We start from the raw sequence: 16475 nt of genomic DNA, 5'->3' as shown, positions 1-16475 counted from the left end.
TAGAACTTTAAGAAGATGACAATTTATTGGAGTCTGTGGAAACCCTTCTTTCCAGTAACTCTCCCTCCCCCCCCCCCCACTCGACCCCCGCCCCCACAAAAAATACCAGCTTTCATAGAGTCTAGATAATCTAAATATAAACCTTTCATTGTTTTCAAATAAATGGGCATATCCTGTTGGCATATCATTTCATTGAGACTGAAATGGTAATGTTATATGTTATATAAGGAATACTTTAATAAAAATGCTGCCAACAGAAACCTCGGCATGTTTATAACATTTGATTAATGTAACAGTTCTAAACCGTCCATGTAAATGCGCATATGAATGTTTTGTTCTACATGTATGTCAATTGACAAATGACAACGCAAATGTATTTGTATGCATTTCGAATTTGAATATCAAGCACACTAACAACATTAACTTTCAAAATAACCCCAAAGTATGTGGTTACATTTCCTGGTGATCTTAAATGAATGATCGGCCTTAAACTTAACAAAGGACGAGTGCACTAAGGGCCCCGGTTTAAAAAAAAATTAAATTTCAATGAATTCAAATTTTAGCATACTCTTTTTTTCTCACATCATCTATTGATATTTAAATCATAAGAATAAACAAGTTTAAGCGCTGAATTTAGTGTTTATGAAAACCACAAAGCTTTACAACATAGTAGGGGTAAGCCGACAATAGTGGTTTTGTATAGTTAATGGAGAATGGACATTCATTTCAAAACCTTTGTTTACTGTCAGCTGAACCGTGTACAAACATGTGGAAAAGACAAAATACGTATTATACATGCGCATTTATAAAACTAAAAGAAAAGAGACGCATTATACATTTAAAATTTCTGTGAAAACGACATTAGGCTGGTACCTAGAAATTGAAAAATGTATGAAAATTTCAAGATTTTTCCTATAGCGAGGGAAAGCTATTACCTTTCTGACCCGGGCATGTTGAACCCACGTATTGAATAAATTATTTTGAATAGTGGGTTATGTCCCAGTAGACTTACGATTGTAATTTGTGCTCACTGTAAAACAGGTACACATTTTAAATCGTTTTCCATCGACTTTGTATGGTCGGGATGTTTGTTTAATCACTATAATATGCAACTTCAACGTTTTATTCGACTTTTTTTTCAGACATAAAATAACGCATTAAAGCTGTTTGGTCCGATTTTTTTTTTGTTACAGTATCAATTTTTTTTCATACAAACTAATTATCTTAGAAAGTTATGGACTTTCTCCTATTTACACGAGCAGAATCAGTCTCCTTTCAAAGTTAGAAATATTCAAAGTAAATAAAAATAATTTCTTTTTGGGCAAACGAAAAAACAGACCAAAGTTCATCACGGGAATGTTTAGAAAAGGAAACCGTTTGGTTTCGTCCCCGGAATGATTGGGGTTATTCAACCCGCATGCTATGCATCGATAGTAAAGAAAGCAATCTTCAGAAATATTGGCGAATAAAACGTACACATGGTTATTTGTAATTTGTCTGATTATTTCGACCTTTATTTAATGCGATGTTAAAGTCGTAATACAACCATATCCGTCTCGTCGTCAGGGGTAAAATTTAACATGAGGCGAAATAACGCGGTGCCCTTTTATATCGTTTATTTGTTAGCAAATTTTGTACGTACTTTTCTTCATTGAAATTTGGCTTAATTGACTAGAAAAAACTACTGCAATGTCTATTATTATACATATACTAAGCATAACCATCGTTTAAAAGCGTGCATAAAATTTGATATAAAATCGGACCAAGCAGCTTTAAGTATAATTCAGCAAACGCGCCAATCGATCCACCAATAGAATAATCCCCTTTCTCTGATTAATATAGAAACAATTCAAATAGGTTCGGTACGATTTTTCTGGATTTTAGTCAAATCTTCAATTGTTTGAAATGTATGCTAATGTTGGTAAAGTTAAGCATGCATATAGATTAGAAGTATACATCAGTGTTTTAATACCCAAATGGCCACTTGCATACGTTTGGCTTAAGCCTGGATCAAGGTAATCTAGGCTTAAGCCAGGCTCAAAAATTTCAGAAAAATTTGCTGACTTCTGTCTTGCTGCCAATGTTTTCAATGAATGAGAAAAGCTTAAGCTGTAATTAGGTAAGATAGACTTGAGTCACAGGTTTGCAACAAAACTACTTCTCACCTGAATACAGCTTAAGCCAGGTTTAAGACAGGGTTACCTGATCCTCAGATCACCTGTTAAATCAAGGTTACCTGAGCTACAGGTGTGCAAGTGGCCATAAAACCTTTAAAATATGCCGCGGCTTATTTAACTTTCGGTAGGAAACTGAGGGCCTATTTTCAAAACTGTCTAATTTTCAAATCGCCGCTTATTATCAATGCAAAAATCCCGTAAACGATTAAATCATTATCAAAATAATATAAATACTTATTGATCGATTACGGACTATTTGACTGTTCTAAAAATGGTACAATGTATATTCAGGTAAACATCTTTAAGAGTTAAATGAAAAGTGGTAGAGTGTTTTTAATTCAATTTAATTTCATGTATTGAAATATGTATGCACTCTGATCACTGTTCCTTGCAGTAAACAAATTCTAGCCAGTGTATTCGAAATTATATAACCAGCCACCTGTTGACTTGTCGCGTGGCCAATGTTTGTTTACAATGTAACAGTATCCGGTGTGAGAAGCATGCACTGTCATATCCATTGGCGGATCCAGAGGGGGGGGGGGGTTCCGGGGGTCGGAACCCCCCCTTTCTCTGGAACATATAAATTTTTTGGAAAACTTGTAATGCCTATTTAAAGTCAACTGTCCCCATTTATAATATAAATACTGTAATTATTTCAAATAAATGCTTTTAAAATTGCTAATTTAAGGCCTTTTTTACAACGCACCGTAATTTACATGTACATGTATTTCTTATATGAAAAACCCTAACGATTTTTTTTTATCGAAAAAGGTACTCCCCATCAGCATCCGGTGCTCACATCTGTGAGTAAAAACATGTGGAAAATTTAAAAAAAATTAAATAAGCAGTGTCGCTAAAAACACAGATTTATTATAACATCTACAATGTATTGTCTACTCTATTTCTTTAAAAAATCGATTATAGTTCATTTTATGCAAGTTACGCTATTTTTCTGGAATGCTAGCTATACCGTACCTTCATACCCACATGAAACACAAAAGAAAGCCCTTTTTTGTTTTGTTTCCAAGAATCGGATATTATGTTACAAAATACCGTGTAAGGGGTTTATATATAAACCATTATGAAAATGCACAACTTTTCAAAACTTTCCTGAATAAGATCGCATCTGTACTAGTGCCGGGTGATGTGGCGCACCCATTGTACAGAGGTCACATCAAGTTCCCTGGGACGACTATTGCTTGTACAATTGTATTTCACATGTTCCATCTATTCAGCAGATAAACTATCCCCATTTTCGTCATATCCTATCAATTAGACCTTTATTTAAGAAGGCAACCGATAGAAATCAAAGTCAATAAATAGTGCAGAATTTAAACATCAAAGACATAATTTTTTTTTTACCAAAAATTCATTTTTATAATAGCTTGTCGTAATAAGTCTGAATTATTTTGGTTTCTTAGTGTTTCTTTCTATTAAGCATAGCATAGACGCACGTTCTCATTGCTGGAGACTTGGTTTTTTTTTTAAGGCTGGAAATTATGCAAATCTTCCTTACCTAAACCAAAACGCTCAATAATGCAGTGCACTCTGATATTAAAATAGATGTGAAATAGATATTGATGAGATAAATGTTCATTAAATTTACGCACGGAAAACGTTCAAAAGGCCTTGTTTATTGACAAATAATGTATTTTGCACGTATTGATTTTCATCAATTGGAACCCCCCCTTTTCAAAATTGCTGCATCCGCCTCTGATATCGGACTTCACGGTTTACCGGTATATGAGTATAAGAAGATAAGCAATGGATTATGATTTGTTTAAAATAAAAAATATTAACTTTATGTCCCGTATTGCCTTAGTTGGTTTGCATACCGATGGGCACTTTGAGAATAGACAGATCATTTGTATGAATTGATAATGACTAAAATCAACATTTACTGGCGTTTCTTCACAATGTTTTTTTTACAATATTCAAATAATTGGATAAATTATCAATTAAATAATTATCATTAGTGGTTGTTTTGGTTTAGTTTCACAAACGTACGTTATTACTTTCAAACAAATTACTCATGGATATCGATGACTTCTAAACCATTTCGTCTTTTTGGGGAGTAACATCGGGATTCTTTTTCAGCATAACATACACAGGTGAATGCTACACATGAGACTTTACGAAAGTCTAAAATATTTCAAACCATTGTCATGACTGGCCTTTTTTTCAAAACAGGTTTATTTTCGAGTAATTTTCAGTGTAAAAAATATGTGGCTTATATTCAAAACTGGCTTATTATTAAATCCGGCTAATTTTCAAGGTTTTAGGGTATTACGGCAAAAAGGAACTCGTTGATATTTTCTAAATTAAAACGGCACTGGAAAAGGGCAAATTCGCTATAGCTAAAGTGCATTCCTTCTTATTATCGAACCTTTAAAGAGGTTTTTCCTCCGTTTTATGTAGCTGTTGATGTTCACATTTAATCTGGAAATTCTGAATCATGTATGAATTCTACTCGATTTATATCTTATAATGCCAAATGAACTATAGTGAATAAAATTGTCAAAATTACAAATCGATATCTCTATGATCTATTTTGATACATGTACAACGACCTTGTCAGCAATTACAATCTTCTTTTGGGTCACATGTTGACTGACTTTTTTTTTAATACTTATTATTAATCCATAATTTATTAAACATCCCTATTTGTCTCCGTTTTTTTTTTTGAAATGTGACTCCAACATTTTCTACTCTTACGTAAAACATTAAATCTATCTGTACTTGTCAGCAAAGTTTTGAGAGGATAGATTTACTATTTATGTCTTTAATTTGATGCAACATTTTGTAGTAATCGTAACATATGCTTTTGTTTTTAAGTCAGCAGACTCACATTGACACATACTGTTGAATCATTGGAACTCATAATGGATCATTTTAAGGAGTTGATTTTAATCAACTCTCCTATGCACTTACCCGGGCAAAGCGAAAGTGAAACAGTGTTTGGACCTAAGCACAAATCAATACCGCTGACAACAATTAGTTCTTGAAAATAATCGATAAATTCGATGCTATGTATTCTGAAGCATTGTTTCTAAGGAAAACTTATTTATTAATACCATGAAAATAATAAGGTTTTAAATTGTACAAACAGTTTAGATATATTGTTTAAAGTCGTATGTATTCTTACGCTAGAGTTCAATGTAATCTCGTTCAACCAGACGGTTGGCTGTCTCCGTTAATATCCGACAAAACTCTCGAGTCTCTCTTGCTTGTCGGAGATAAACGGACACAGCCGAGCGTTTGGTTGAACAAGACAAGAGTTCAATCTTGCCTGGATCCATACAATTTCTCAGAAATATTTCGATTACTGATACTACCTGCCATGCAAGATGACATATCGTTGATTTTGAATAAATGATAATCGATAAATTCAACTCCCGTCAGTACTTCAGTACTTTGATTTATAAATCTCGTCGATCCAGAGGGAATTATGATGAATAGTGTTAATTCATTAATCATACAAGTAATACTAGGCTATTAACCTTTAAGAAAATTAATCATTCACCTAAATGGCCCAATAGAATTCGATCCACAATAAAGGAACCAAAAAATAGACATATCTTTAAATTACCAATAGAAATTGTTATCAGCCAAAAAAAAGAGGGTGTGTTCTATATAAGTCATATCATATTTAGTAAAATTATTGCGATCCAGAAGGGGTTCGTTCTCTTCAAAAATGCTATTTGATATGATTTAATCATTACATAACTTATTACTGAAGAAACAGATGTGAGAAAACTACCGGTTGACATCAGTAACAAACCATGCAATATTTAAACGGTAAACATCAAGAGTAAGATTAGTTAACTATTAATGATGTGAGTTCTTTGTCATTTTCCGGTGCGGATCAGTGACATTTACAGAATGGGGAGTTTGGGGCCACCTCATTGTGTAGCATTGGCATAATACTTATTCATATCACACATACGATGTGAGTCATATAAAAAAAGAAACCATTACCATTATGGTTAATGAAAAGGACGTATATATATAATTACAAATAAAACACGATTTCCTATTTTGAACAAATGTTTTATCAATTCGATAGGGGCTCGTAATTGCTTTTTAAATAAACATGCAGTTCCAACATAATAGAATAGATAAAGACTAGTCAGCGAATGTATTTCAATCAAATAGTATTCAACAGACCAAGGATAGTTTCTGTTGATTGCAGAACGAGGACAAATACATGTTCTAGAAACGTTTCTCCGGATTTTGTACGCAAGTTCAAACAGTTTGTGATTCCCATTTAATTTTTTAAGGTCTTCCGTTTCCAACGGAAGACCTTTCTATTATTGTGCGGGAAAGATTATTTTTTTTAGGGTCTTCCGTTTCCAACGGAAGACCCTCTTGTTTTTCTACTGTTTCTTTCTATTATTATTATTCTTAACATTCTTTTTCTGCCTTCTTTAAAGCTTTATTTCTCGAAAACTATTCGCCCGATTTGCACGACATTTTCCGGACTTATAGGACATCAGAGGGGATAAATGTTTTTAGTTAAATTTTTTGCTGACGTCACTTCCGGTTTCAGATATTGACGATTTTATAAATTTTTAAGGGTCATTTTGTCCACGCATCTCCTCCGAAACTAATCATGATAGAAGCTTGAAATTTTCAGGGATTATAGATGAATGTCTGTACATTTACCCCCATGCTTTCAATTATGAAAATTGCTTAAGGCCTTAAAGCTCGCCTGAACCTGAAAATTAGCACCAAATTTTTTCAGGAAATTTTTCCACTTTTTCTGTAATATCTTTTGACGTATAAATATTTTGTCAAAACATGTAAAGCAAAAGTTGTTTCAAATTTCACGGGCTTTCATTTGATATCAAGAAAAAGGGGCTGGCCCCTCAAATTAGGGGCCAAGGGGGCTCTTAAGCCTTTTTACAATAACTCTTTACTGAACAATAATTTGTTATCAATTGTAGAAGCAAAAATGTTTATTGTAGAGCTGTTTATCTATGCAGTACCTTGCCTAAGTCATATATTACGTAATTAGGGGTTTCAAGGGACCAGAAATTCAAAACTTTGATCACAAATATCTGAAAAAGGAGAAATATTTTGAAAAGCAATGTAGAACAAAAGTTGCTCAAAATAATGTTCTGAACAATATGCTTTCTTAATATTTTTTTGATTGATGGCCCCATTAAGGAGTTTAAGGGTCGGCCCCTAAAACACAATTGTTCAGATATCTCGAGAACGGTTAACAATTCGTGAACACTTGTTGAACTAAATATGTTTATATTTGCAAAACCTTTCATTTATTATCAGGAAAAAAGGGGCTGGTCCCTAAAGTTAGGGGCCAAGGAGGCATTAAAGTATTCTTACAATAACTCCTAACTAAAAAATAATTTGTTATTAATTATAGAAGCAAAAATGTTCATTGTACAGCTGTTTATCTATACAGTATCATACCTAAGTCATATATTACGTAACTAGGAATTTCAAGTGGCCAGAATTCAAAACTTTAATCATTAATATCTGAAAAAGGAGATATATTTTTAAAAGCAATGTAAAACAAAAGTTGTTCAAAATAATGTTCTTAACAACATAATACCATAAATTTTGTTGTTAGAGGCCCTGGTAAAGAGTTAAAGGGTCGGCCCCTAAAATACAGTTGTTTAGATATCTCGATAACGGTTAACCATTCGTGAACATTTGTAGAACAAAATGTTTATATTAGCGAAACCTTTTATTTTATATCAAGAAAAAGGGGCTGACCCTTCAAATAAGGGGCAAGAAGGGCTACTAAGTCTTTTTATACTAACTCTTTTCTGACCATTAAATTGATATAAATCATAAAGCAACAAAGGAGCTTTTATTAAGCTGAATTAAAAACTGAAATCCGTTTTGAAATCGGACGATGCATTATGAAAATATTGGGATTTAAAAATTAAGTTTTCCGGAAATTTTGATTCCACGTTCTTGGTAAAGAAAATAGAGTTATGTTAAAATTTAAAGTAACTCGTACCTAAAATAATTCGGAAATTGTACTTGAAGACATTCAGAACTTTTTTATTAAGTCGTTCTAAATTGTAAAGATTTCTGTTAATTCGTTCTTGAAATCATTCAGACATTGTTAAGTCGTACTAAGAATTATTCGATTTTTTAAAAATATTTTTTTTATTTTCTTTGTAGTTAGTTTTAGAACTCTGCTTCTTACAGGAACTTTTATCTTTACTCTTGACACCACCGGAAGACCCACTCGTTGCTTTGCAACGAGCTTTGCTCTAGTCTTTTTTTTTCTTTTTCTGACTTTTTTGGAGCGCTATTTCTCAATAACTATTCAACCGATTCGCACAAAATTTTCAGGACGTATGAAGCATGATCGGCGCTACATATTATAAAATTTTAAAATGATGACGTCACTTCCGGTTTCAGATATTGACGATTTCATAAATTTTTAAGGGTCATTTTGTCCACGCATCTCCTCCGAAACTAATCAAGATAGAAGCTTGAAATTTTCAGGGATTGTAGATGAATGAATGTAGATGTACCCCCATGCTTCCAATGATGAAAATTGCTAAAGGCCTCAAAGCTCGCCTGAACCTGAAAATTGGCACCAAATTTTTTCACGAAATTTTTGCACATTTTCTGTGATATCTTTTGATGTATAAATATTTTGTTAAGACATGTAATGCAAAAGTTGTTTCAAATTACACGGGCTTTCGTTTAACATCAAGAAAAAGGGGCTGGCCCCTCAAATTAGGGGCCAAGAGGGCTGTAAAGTCTTCTTACAATAACTCTTTACTGAATAATAATTTGTTATTAGTTAAAGAAGCAAAAATGTTCATTGTTGGGCTGTGTATCTATACAGTACCATACTTAAGTCATATGTTACGTAATAAGGGGTTTCAAGGGGCCAGAAATTCAAAATTTCGATCATTTATATATGAAAAAGGATAAATATTTTGAAAAGCATTGTAGAACAAAAGTTACTTAAAAAAATGTTCTGTACAATATGCCACCTTAATTTTTTTTTGTTCATGACCCCATTTAGGAGATAAAGGGCCGGCCCCTAAATCACATTTGTAAAGATATCCTAAGAACGGTTAACATTTCGTGAACACTTGTTGAACTAAATATGTTTATATTTGCAAAACCTTTCATTTATTATCAGGAAAAAAGGGGCTGGTCCCTCCAATTAGGGGTCAAGATGGGTCTCAAATCTTCTTACAAAAACTCTTTACTGAACAATAATTTGTTATTAATTATAGAAGCAAAAATGTTCATTGTACAGCTGTTTATCTATACAGTATCATACTTAAGTCATATATAACATAATTAGGGGTTTCAAGGGGCCAGAATTCAAAACTTTTATTATTAATATCTGAAAAAGGAGAAATTTTTTTAAATGCAATGTAGAACAAAAGTTGTTCAAAATAATGTTCTGAACATTATGATACCATAAATTTTGTTGTTAGTGGCCCCGGTAAAGAGTTGAAGGGTCGGCCCCTAAAATACTGTTGTTTAGATATCTCGATAACAGTTAACCATTCGTGAACATTTGTAGAACAAAATATGTTAATATTAGCGAGACCTTTTATTTGATATCAAGAAAAAGGGTCTGATCCCTCAAATTAGGTGCCAGAAGGGCTATTAAAACTTTTTATGCCAACTCTTTTCTGACCAATAATTTGATATAAATCATAAGCCACAAAGGAGCTTTTATTAAGCTAAATCTAAAAACTGAAATCCGTTTTAAAATCGGACGATGCATTACAAAAATATTTGGATTTAAAAATGGAGTTTTCCGGAATTTTGGATTCCACGTTCTTGGTTAAGAAAAATAGTGTTATGTTCAAAATACAATTAACTCGTACCTAAAATAATTCGGAAATTGTTACTTCGTACTTGAAGACATTCGGGACTTTTATCATTTAGTCGTTCTAGAAATTGTAAAGGTTTTTGTTAATTCGTTCTTGAAATCAATTAGACATTGTTAAGTCGTACTAAGAATTATTCGATTTTTTAAAAATATTTTTTTTTATTTTCTTTGTAGTTGTTTTTAGAACTCTGCTTCTTATAGGAACTTCTATCTTTACTCTCAACACCACCGGAAGACCCACTCGTTGCTTTGCAACGAGCTTTGCTCTAGTTTTTTTTTTCTTCCTAGACGCGAACTTTGAGGCTTCATATCTTGCTTATTATTGAACGGTTTTTGCTCAAATTTTCAGGGCTAATGTACTTTACAAAACACTATCTTAAGCAATTCATAAAATTTAGAATTCCCTTTCCGTTAAAGAGTTATTCCCCTTTTAAAATTTTTTAGGGCCTTTTGTTTCCAGACAAAGGCTCCGAGACTATGATAGCAGGGAATGGGAATCCAACGAATTTGAATAACAGAGACATTGTAGTTGTGCACATCTGTTTTTGTTTTTCGATTACGTTTTTTATTTAGGAAAAGGTAGGGGGTCAAAAAACAGGATTCAAAAAAGTGCGAAAATTTAGACATATTTTCCTTTATATCTTTTAAACGAAAAATATTTTGTTAAGACATGTAGAATAAAAGTTGTGCAAAATATAGAGGGCTTTCATTTGACACCAATAAAAAAGGGCTGGCCCCTTAAATTAAGGGCCAATGGCCCCTAAAAAAGTTTGCTTAATAACTCAAAAACGGTTAGGATTTTGATATGGCTGTCGCTGGAAAAGTTGTTTGTTGGGATCTCATAAAGGTCGCTACAATGTTATTTTGTATGTGATTTGTGTAGTATGAGTGTAAAAAGCTTTACATGTTAACATGTACCTGTTTTCATTTGACAAGTTAACGAAAGTCTTTGCGCGTACAGCTGGCATAAAGTCACCGCAGAAAGTATGCTGGTTTATACAAACGGCATTAATTCATAAGAATTGTTTTTTTTAGAATATACGTGCTTTTTTTAGGAGTTTAAGTCATTGTTGTTAAGTTCTTATAATGCTCAACCCTTAAAAACGGGATTTGGAAAACAAATCATTGTTTTTCTTTTCTAGTAAACCACAAAATATGGAATTAAAAAAAATCTATGCATTACATTTTAGTTATTAACTCCATACATTTAAAATCTCCCTTGAATCAGAGCTGGTGTGTACCATTACGTAAGCTCTCCCTCGCCCGCGGCCGAGAAAATCGGTCACCATGGTCGCGGCTGGACTACCTAGCGGTCAGGGGTTATCTAATACACGAGAGTTGCGTCTCTCATATATGATTTTATTTATCCGCAAACCCAAGAATTGTTTTCGTTTTGATTACACAATCATGTTTTTTTTATGGATTAAACGATTGGGTGTCAATTAAGAAATCGTTCAGTTAATTAATAAAAGCAATGTCATTCTCAATCTAAAGCAATAATAGATATAGATAAATTGTGGGTTTTAAGTTTAAAATAAATAACTTCTATTTGATAGAGTAAGGTCATTATACTGCAATTTTCAAGGCTTACTGGGTTCTGAGCTGTGTGGGTCTGTGCGTTGTACCTTTACGTAATCTATCGTTCGCCCACGGCCGAGGATCTCAGCCACGGCTGCACTACATAGCGGTTATTTATACACAAGATTCGCACACCGAGACGCACACTTCCATGCATATGAACGTGTTTGAGTTAATATAGTCGTAAATACAAGAACTGTTTTAATTTTATGTTATAAAAGTTTGTCCATTTTGTATTTATTTAATTAAATTTGAGTGTAAATGAATATTAATGAACGATATTAACCCAAATCGGAAACATCGTCAGACATAAATTAATGGTTGGTTCGTTTATATAAAATATTTTATAAACTGTACAAATAATGTTTTAAATCAACAACAACAACCCCCCTAAATATTAAACATTTAAATGATGATCATCCATAGCCCATGGCTGAGGAGATCCGGCACGATTGGACAAGTGATCCGCGGTCGGTTCGTGATCTTGTACCTTATCACGCGTTCATGTTTCATATTTTGGCATTTTGCACGGACACAACTATATTTTATTATGTTTTCAACTATTATTTTGGTTTAAGATGAAAAGATAAATTTATTTTACTTGTACAGTTGATTAAGCATCAAATATTTGGTGTATACGATAGCGTACAAGGTAGTTTAAAAATCAAATCAAATTATAATCAAAGTTCCATGTTACATGTTTGCGGTAGGTGCTAGCACGATAAAAGAATGTCCTGAGTTGAGGCATTCGATGATTATTTAAAAGAATATTCACATGAGTTTTAAACAACTTTAGATTAGAATCTGTCGGTCACATATTAATCACTTCTGTAGTTTTTCTACATGTTCGTTTCATTATGGAAGCGAACTCATTGCTGCCCCCCCCCCCCCGCCCCCCTCCTCCCGCCCCGCTGACAGGAGCTCGCGCTGTATTTTTTTTTGGGGGGGGGGGGGGGCGAAACGATATCAAGATCTGTCGAAAATCATTTTTGGTGGCTTCTTCTTATGTGTAACATTTTGTTTCACTTTCCCAACCGTTTGTTTATTCGGTCAGTCTGTGTTAATTCAATCGCCACGTGCGACCGAGAATCTTGTGTCGCTTCAGCGCACACAGCTCAGAACATATATAGCCCCGGGTCATCAATTGTTATGTAATTGAGTAACAGTTGGAATGGTGCTTTTACTACATAAAATATAAATAAAAAAATCATCCAGAAAAAATGTTACCGTAACTCAATAGTCAATACCAAAAATAAAAATCCGTATGATTACAAACTGAAATCGGTTTTTCAGTATTCGGCGGGATTTTATTTTTTCTTCTAACATTAGTATTTTTATTGGTTTCAGAGAATACGATGTAAAAATACAAACAGGAAATAAATCTGATATTATTTACATTGATAATGTTGAAAATATTTAAAATTAAATTAGTCACATTCGTTAGAAAACAATGTTATACAAACATCCGATAATTTTTTTCCTATGTCGTATCATTCGCGTAAATAAATATGTTCTGTACATATCCATGTACCTCAGAAAAAATTCAAATGAATAAACAAAAAAGAAAGTTGTAATTACTATTTCGGATTTTTTTCAAAGTAATTTAACATTGTATTGAAAAGAACAAGAAATAAAAATGATTTAAATTTTTGACTCAATCTTCGTATATATTACCGGCGCTCCTTACATGTATAACGGCGTTCAGTGTATATAGATTATCATGATCTATTTGAATTAAGTTCCATTCGTAAAGATTCCCTTAATAATTTATTGCATGACTGTGTACATTGTAGGCAAATCCCTGTGCGTTAATTACGTCTTGTTTTCCGTTAACATTGGTTTAAGTAATTAAAATAATTACTTGTAAAAATATCTATAATCGGGATTCCAAAGAACTTACTTCCCGCAATTCATAGAAATGATCAGTATGTTTTCTTTCTATGTTTACATTTAATTTTGTTCAAATAATTAATAAATTTTCTATCATTTAAATTGTGTGCTTCATCAGATACTGATTCCAATTACCTTGAAGTGATTAATTTTTCCATTGGCTATTGACAAAAAAAGAGACGCTTGACCATCCAATGAAAACAAATACACAGAGTTTGATTGACAGGTTCAGCCAGGTGCAGGTCTCACCCGATGTCCGAGGTTATGTGTGCCGCGAGTGGTCTCAATAAGAGTTATCGATGTAAATAAATTAAAAAAAGATACATGCTTATCAAAACATGCTCGTGTAAGTTAAAGTTGATTAAGGCTTGTTCCAACAGAAATCATGTTTTGCTAACTGTATTTAATATTTTTTATGTATAGCGAATTTTAATATTGTACAGTCATTTTACCGGTAACGAATCAGTATGCGGTTTCTCGTGCATGCAACTATTATTATCAAAATTCCAAATGTTTTTATTTTTTGTTTAAATCGCGTTTCTTTGTCCTTCTAAACTGTATCAAACTTCCGAAAATATAAAGGATGAATTACGGAGACAGTAATTTCAACACCCCCTCCAGTTTCCTAGTTTCGAATTCGTTTCCCAGTATCGAATTAAGCGCCCTTTATCACTTCTGACCGAATATTTTGAGGCGAATTAATTTCAAAAATATTCTAGAGGTACATGTTAATGGACTTATAAATGAACTAGGAAAAACGATTGTGGGAATATGTCATTTAAACAAATTATATGATCGTTATTTTTATCATACCGTTTTCCGGTCAAATTGAAACTGGACTTGAACAGTTTTCATTTCCGTTACTTTATAATATTGAATTTTCATAAAAACACTTTATGATAGTAATTGATGATAAGTAGTTGCCATTTTCCTTTGTTTTTCCCGTATATCTATCAATTTTTGCAGCCAAATAATACTGCTGTCGCAATGAACCGTAACTAGGAAAACTACACGTGGTTCTATTTGAAGTCGTAATTTCATTCAAAGCTCCATTATTTGATATGATGTATTATCTTTTTAAATGAATTATATTTACTAATTATTCACTAAATAGGGATCAATAACAAACTTATTTTCATAGTTAGGCTTAATTGTTTTCACACTTTCGTTTTTTCTGCTTTGAACATCCGGTAGCTCATATCTGGGGCACATTTTTAATTTGTAAACAATTCGGTAAATAATCGTGCAAATGGCAAACAACTTCACGTACTGATATAATATTTATTTCTGTGTTATAATCACCTAGCTAGAATTTTTTAAAACCTCAACTTTGTCTTCCACCAATAATTTTTCTAAAAATTATTCGATACTGGCAAATATTCGTTACCGGTAAAACTGTACCAGTACTGAAACATCGTATAAAAACGTTATATATACATGTACTCTGTAACTAGTCGTCTTTTAATACATATACCTTTCTTTTGTTTGTTAAAAATAAATTCAATTTTGTTAAAAGATAAGTATATCATTTCTTCTAGATGTTTTTTTTTTCATGAAAATACCTACAAGAGAGTTTTGCCAATCACAAACAGTTTAAAGTACATGTAATGTAAAACACGGGCTCCATTTTGAAACAAATTGTCAGAGAGTTCCGAATGAAATCTGATTAACGTTTCACATGGTTCTCGCACGCTTTGGTCGAAATGATTTAAACGCATTGTCCGAAATTCTGCACGCTTTGTCCGAAACGCTAAACGGTTTACACGAAACGCTTCACGATTCACACGAAACGCTAAACGGTTATTACGAAACGTTTTTCGCACGTAAGTCGCACGCTTTTTTGTTGTTGTATAGTAGTACGTTTCAGGGTCTGTAAATTTTGTCAGCACGCAACAATTCTAAATTGCACATTGTCTTCAAAAATTTACAAATATTTAAATAAAGAAGTTATCTTAGAGAAAAGGTTACGTGTTTTGTAAACGGGTTCGGTTTAAAAAAAACAAAAGACAATTCCTGACATGACACATGAGTACATACTGTTTATTACAATGCTTGCTACCCTCTGAAAATTTAACTCGCCATTAAATATCTCATTTTTAAAGCGCTAAGCATAGCTCAGCGCTTTATTGTCGTTAGACTTCTACTTCTGGTGCAACGAATAACCGCCCCCTATGAGCAGACGTTTACATCATTTAAACTGATTAGGGAACCAGTTTCAGGAGCTTGTGCACATAACTGCACGGGCTAGTACGGGCTAATGTGAATTTATTGTACGGGGCTTACATACATCATTGCAGGGACTACCACGCAGTGATGAGGAAATATATTGCGTATACAGAAGCTGAAATGTTATATACATATATATTTTATACTAGTATACAAACAGAAGCTGTGTTAGCGCTTTTCAGTACTATCAGTACTTTGATTTAAATAATGTTTGTTACGATTACATAAACTGTGTGCGACAAATAGTTTTCCTAAAACATTTTCTTATTTTCTTTTTCAAAACACGTTTTATATGCAGACTTTCAATCACAACACGTTTTTATAACAAAAGCAAGCAGAACTGAAAGTTTAGTAATTATAATCGTTTGACACCATATCACATATGTTTTCAACTCGCAGCAACAACGGAAGACCTACTCGTGGCTTTGCCACGAGCTCTGCTCTAGTTTTCCCTATTATTGCTGCAAATTCATTCCTTGTACATTTCCTTTAAGGTGTCATATAAGAAAATACAATAAAGATGGAAAGCGCTATCGAAAATCGCGAATGCTCTATCATTCGGAAGTTCCAAATGCACCTACGACACAATCTTATATTCATTCTGACTCTCTCGGCTGTCATCTTTGGGTTAACATTAGGCTTTTTATTGCGTCTAGCCGAACCGTCATCAGATGCACTACTATGGCTGGGTAAGTGCGTTAACAGTTGTTAAATATTTTTTTTTATGAACCAACATTCAAAACAGTAGATTTGGGATT

General features: G+C 33.1%; 1 protein-coding gene across 3 annotated transcripts in view; it reads left to right on the top strand.

Moving 5' to 3' along the window:
- Positions 1–16475, top strand: part of LOC128180174 (excitatory amino acid transporter-like) — a 28992-nt gene that overhangs the window by 1385 nt on the left and 11132 nt on the right. For 2 of the 3 annotated variants that reach the window (XM_052848063.1, XM_052848061.1), the window contains exon 2: positions 16212–16406. The exons of the other annotated variant lie outside the window; for it this stretch is intronic. In XM_052848063.1, coding sequence (XP_052704023.1) covers positions 16238–16406 — 169 coding nt within the window. In that variant the 5' untranslated portion in view covers positions 16212–16237. The remainder of the gene's footprint in view (positions 1–16211; positions 16407–16475) is intronic. 3 annotated transcript variants of the gene reach the window in all.

This window comes from Crassostrea angulata, chromosome 4 (genome assembly GCF_025612915.1).
Source record: "Crassostrea angulata isolate pt1a10 chromosome 4, ASM2561291v2, whole genome shotgun sequence".
In the NCBI taxonomy this organism is placed as follows: Eukaryota; Metazoa; Mollusca; class Bivalvia; order Ostreida; family Ostreidae; genus Magallana; species Magallana angulata.
Note: the sequence above shows the minus strand (reverse complement) of the source record. Positions and strands in the feature narration are given on the sequence as shown.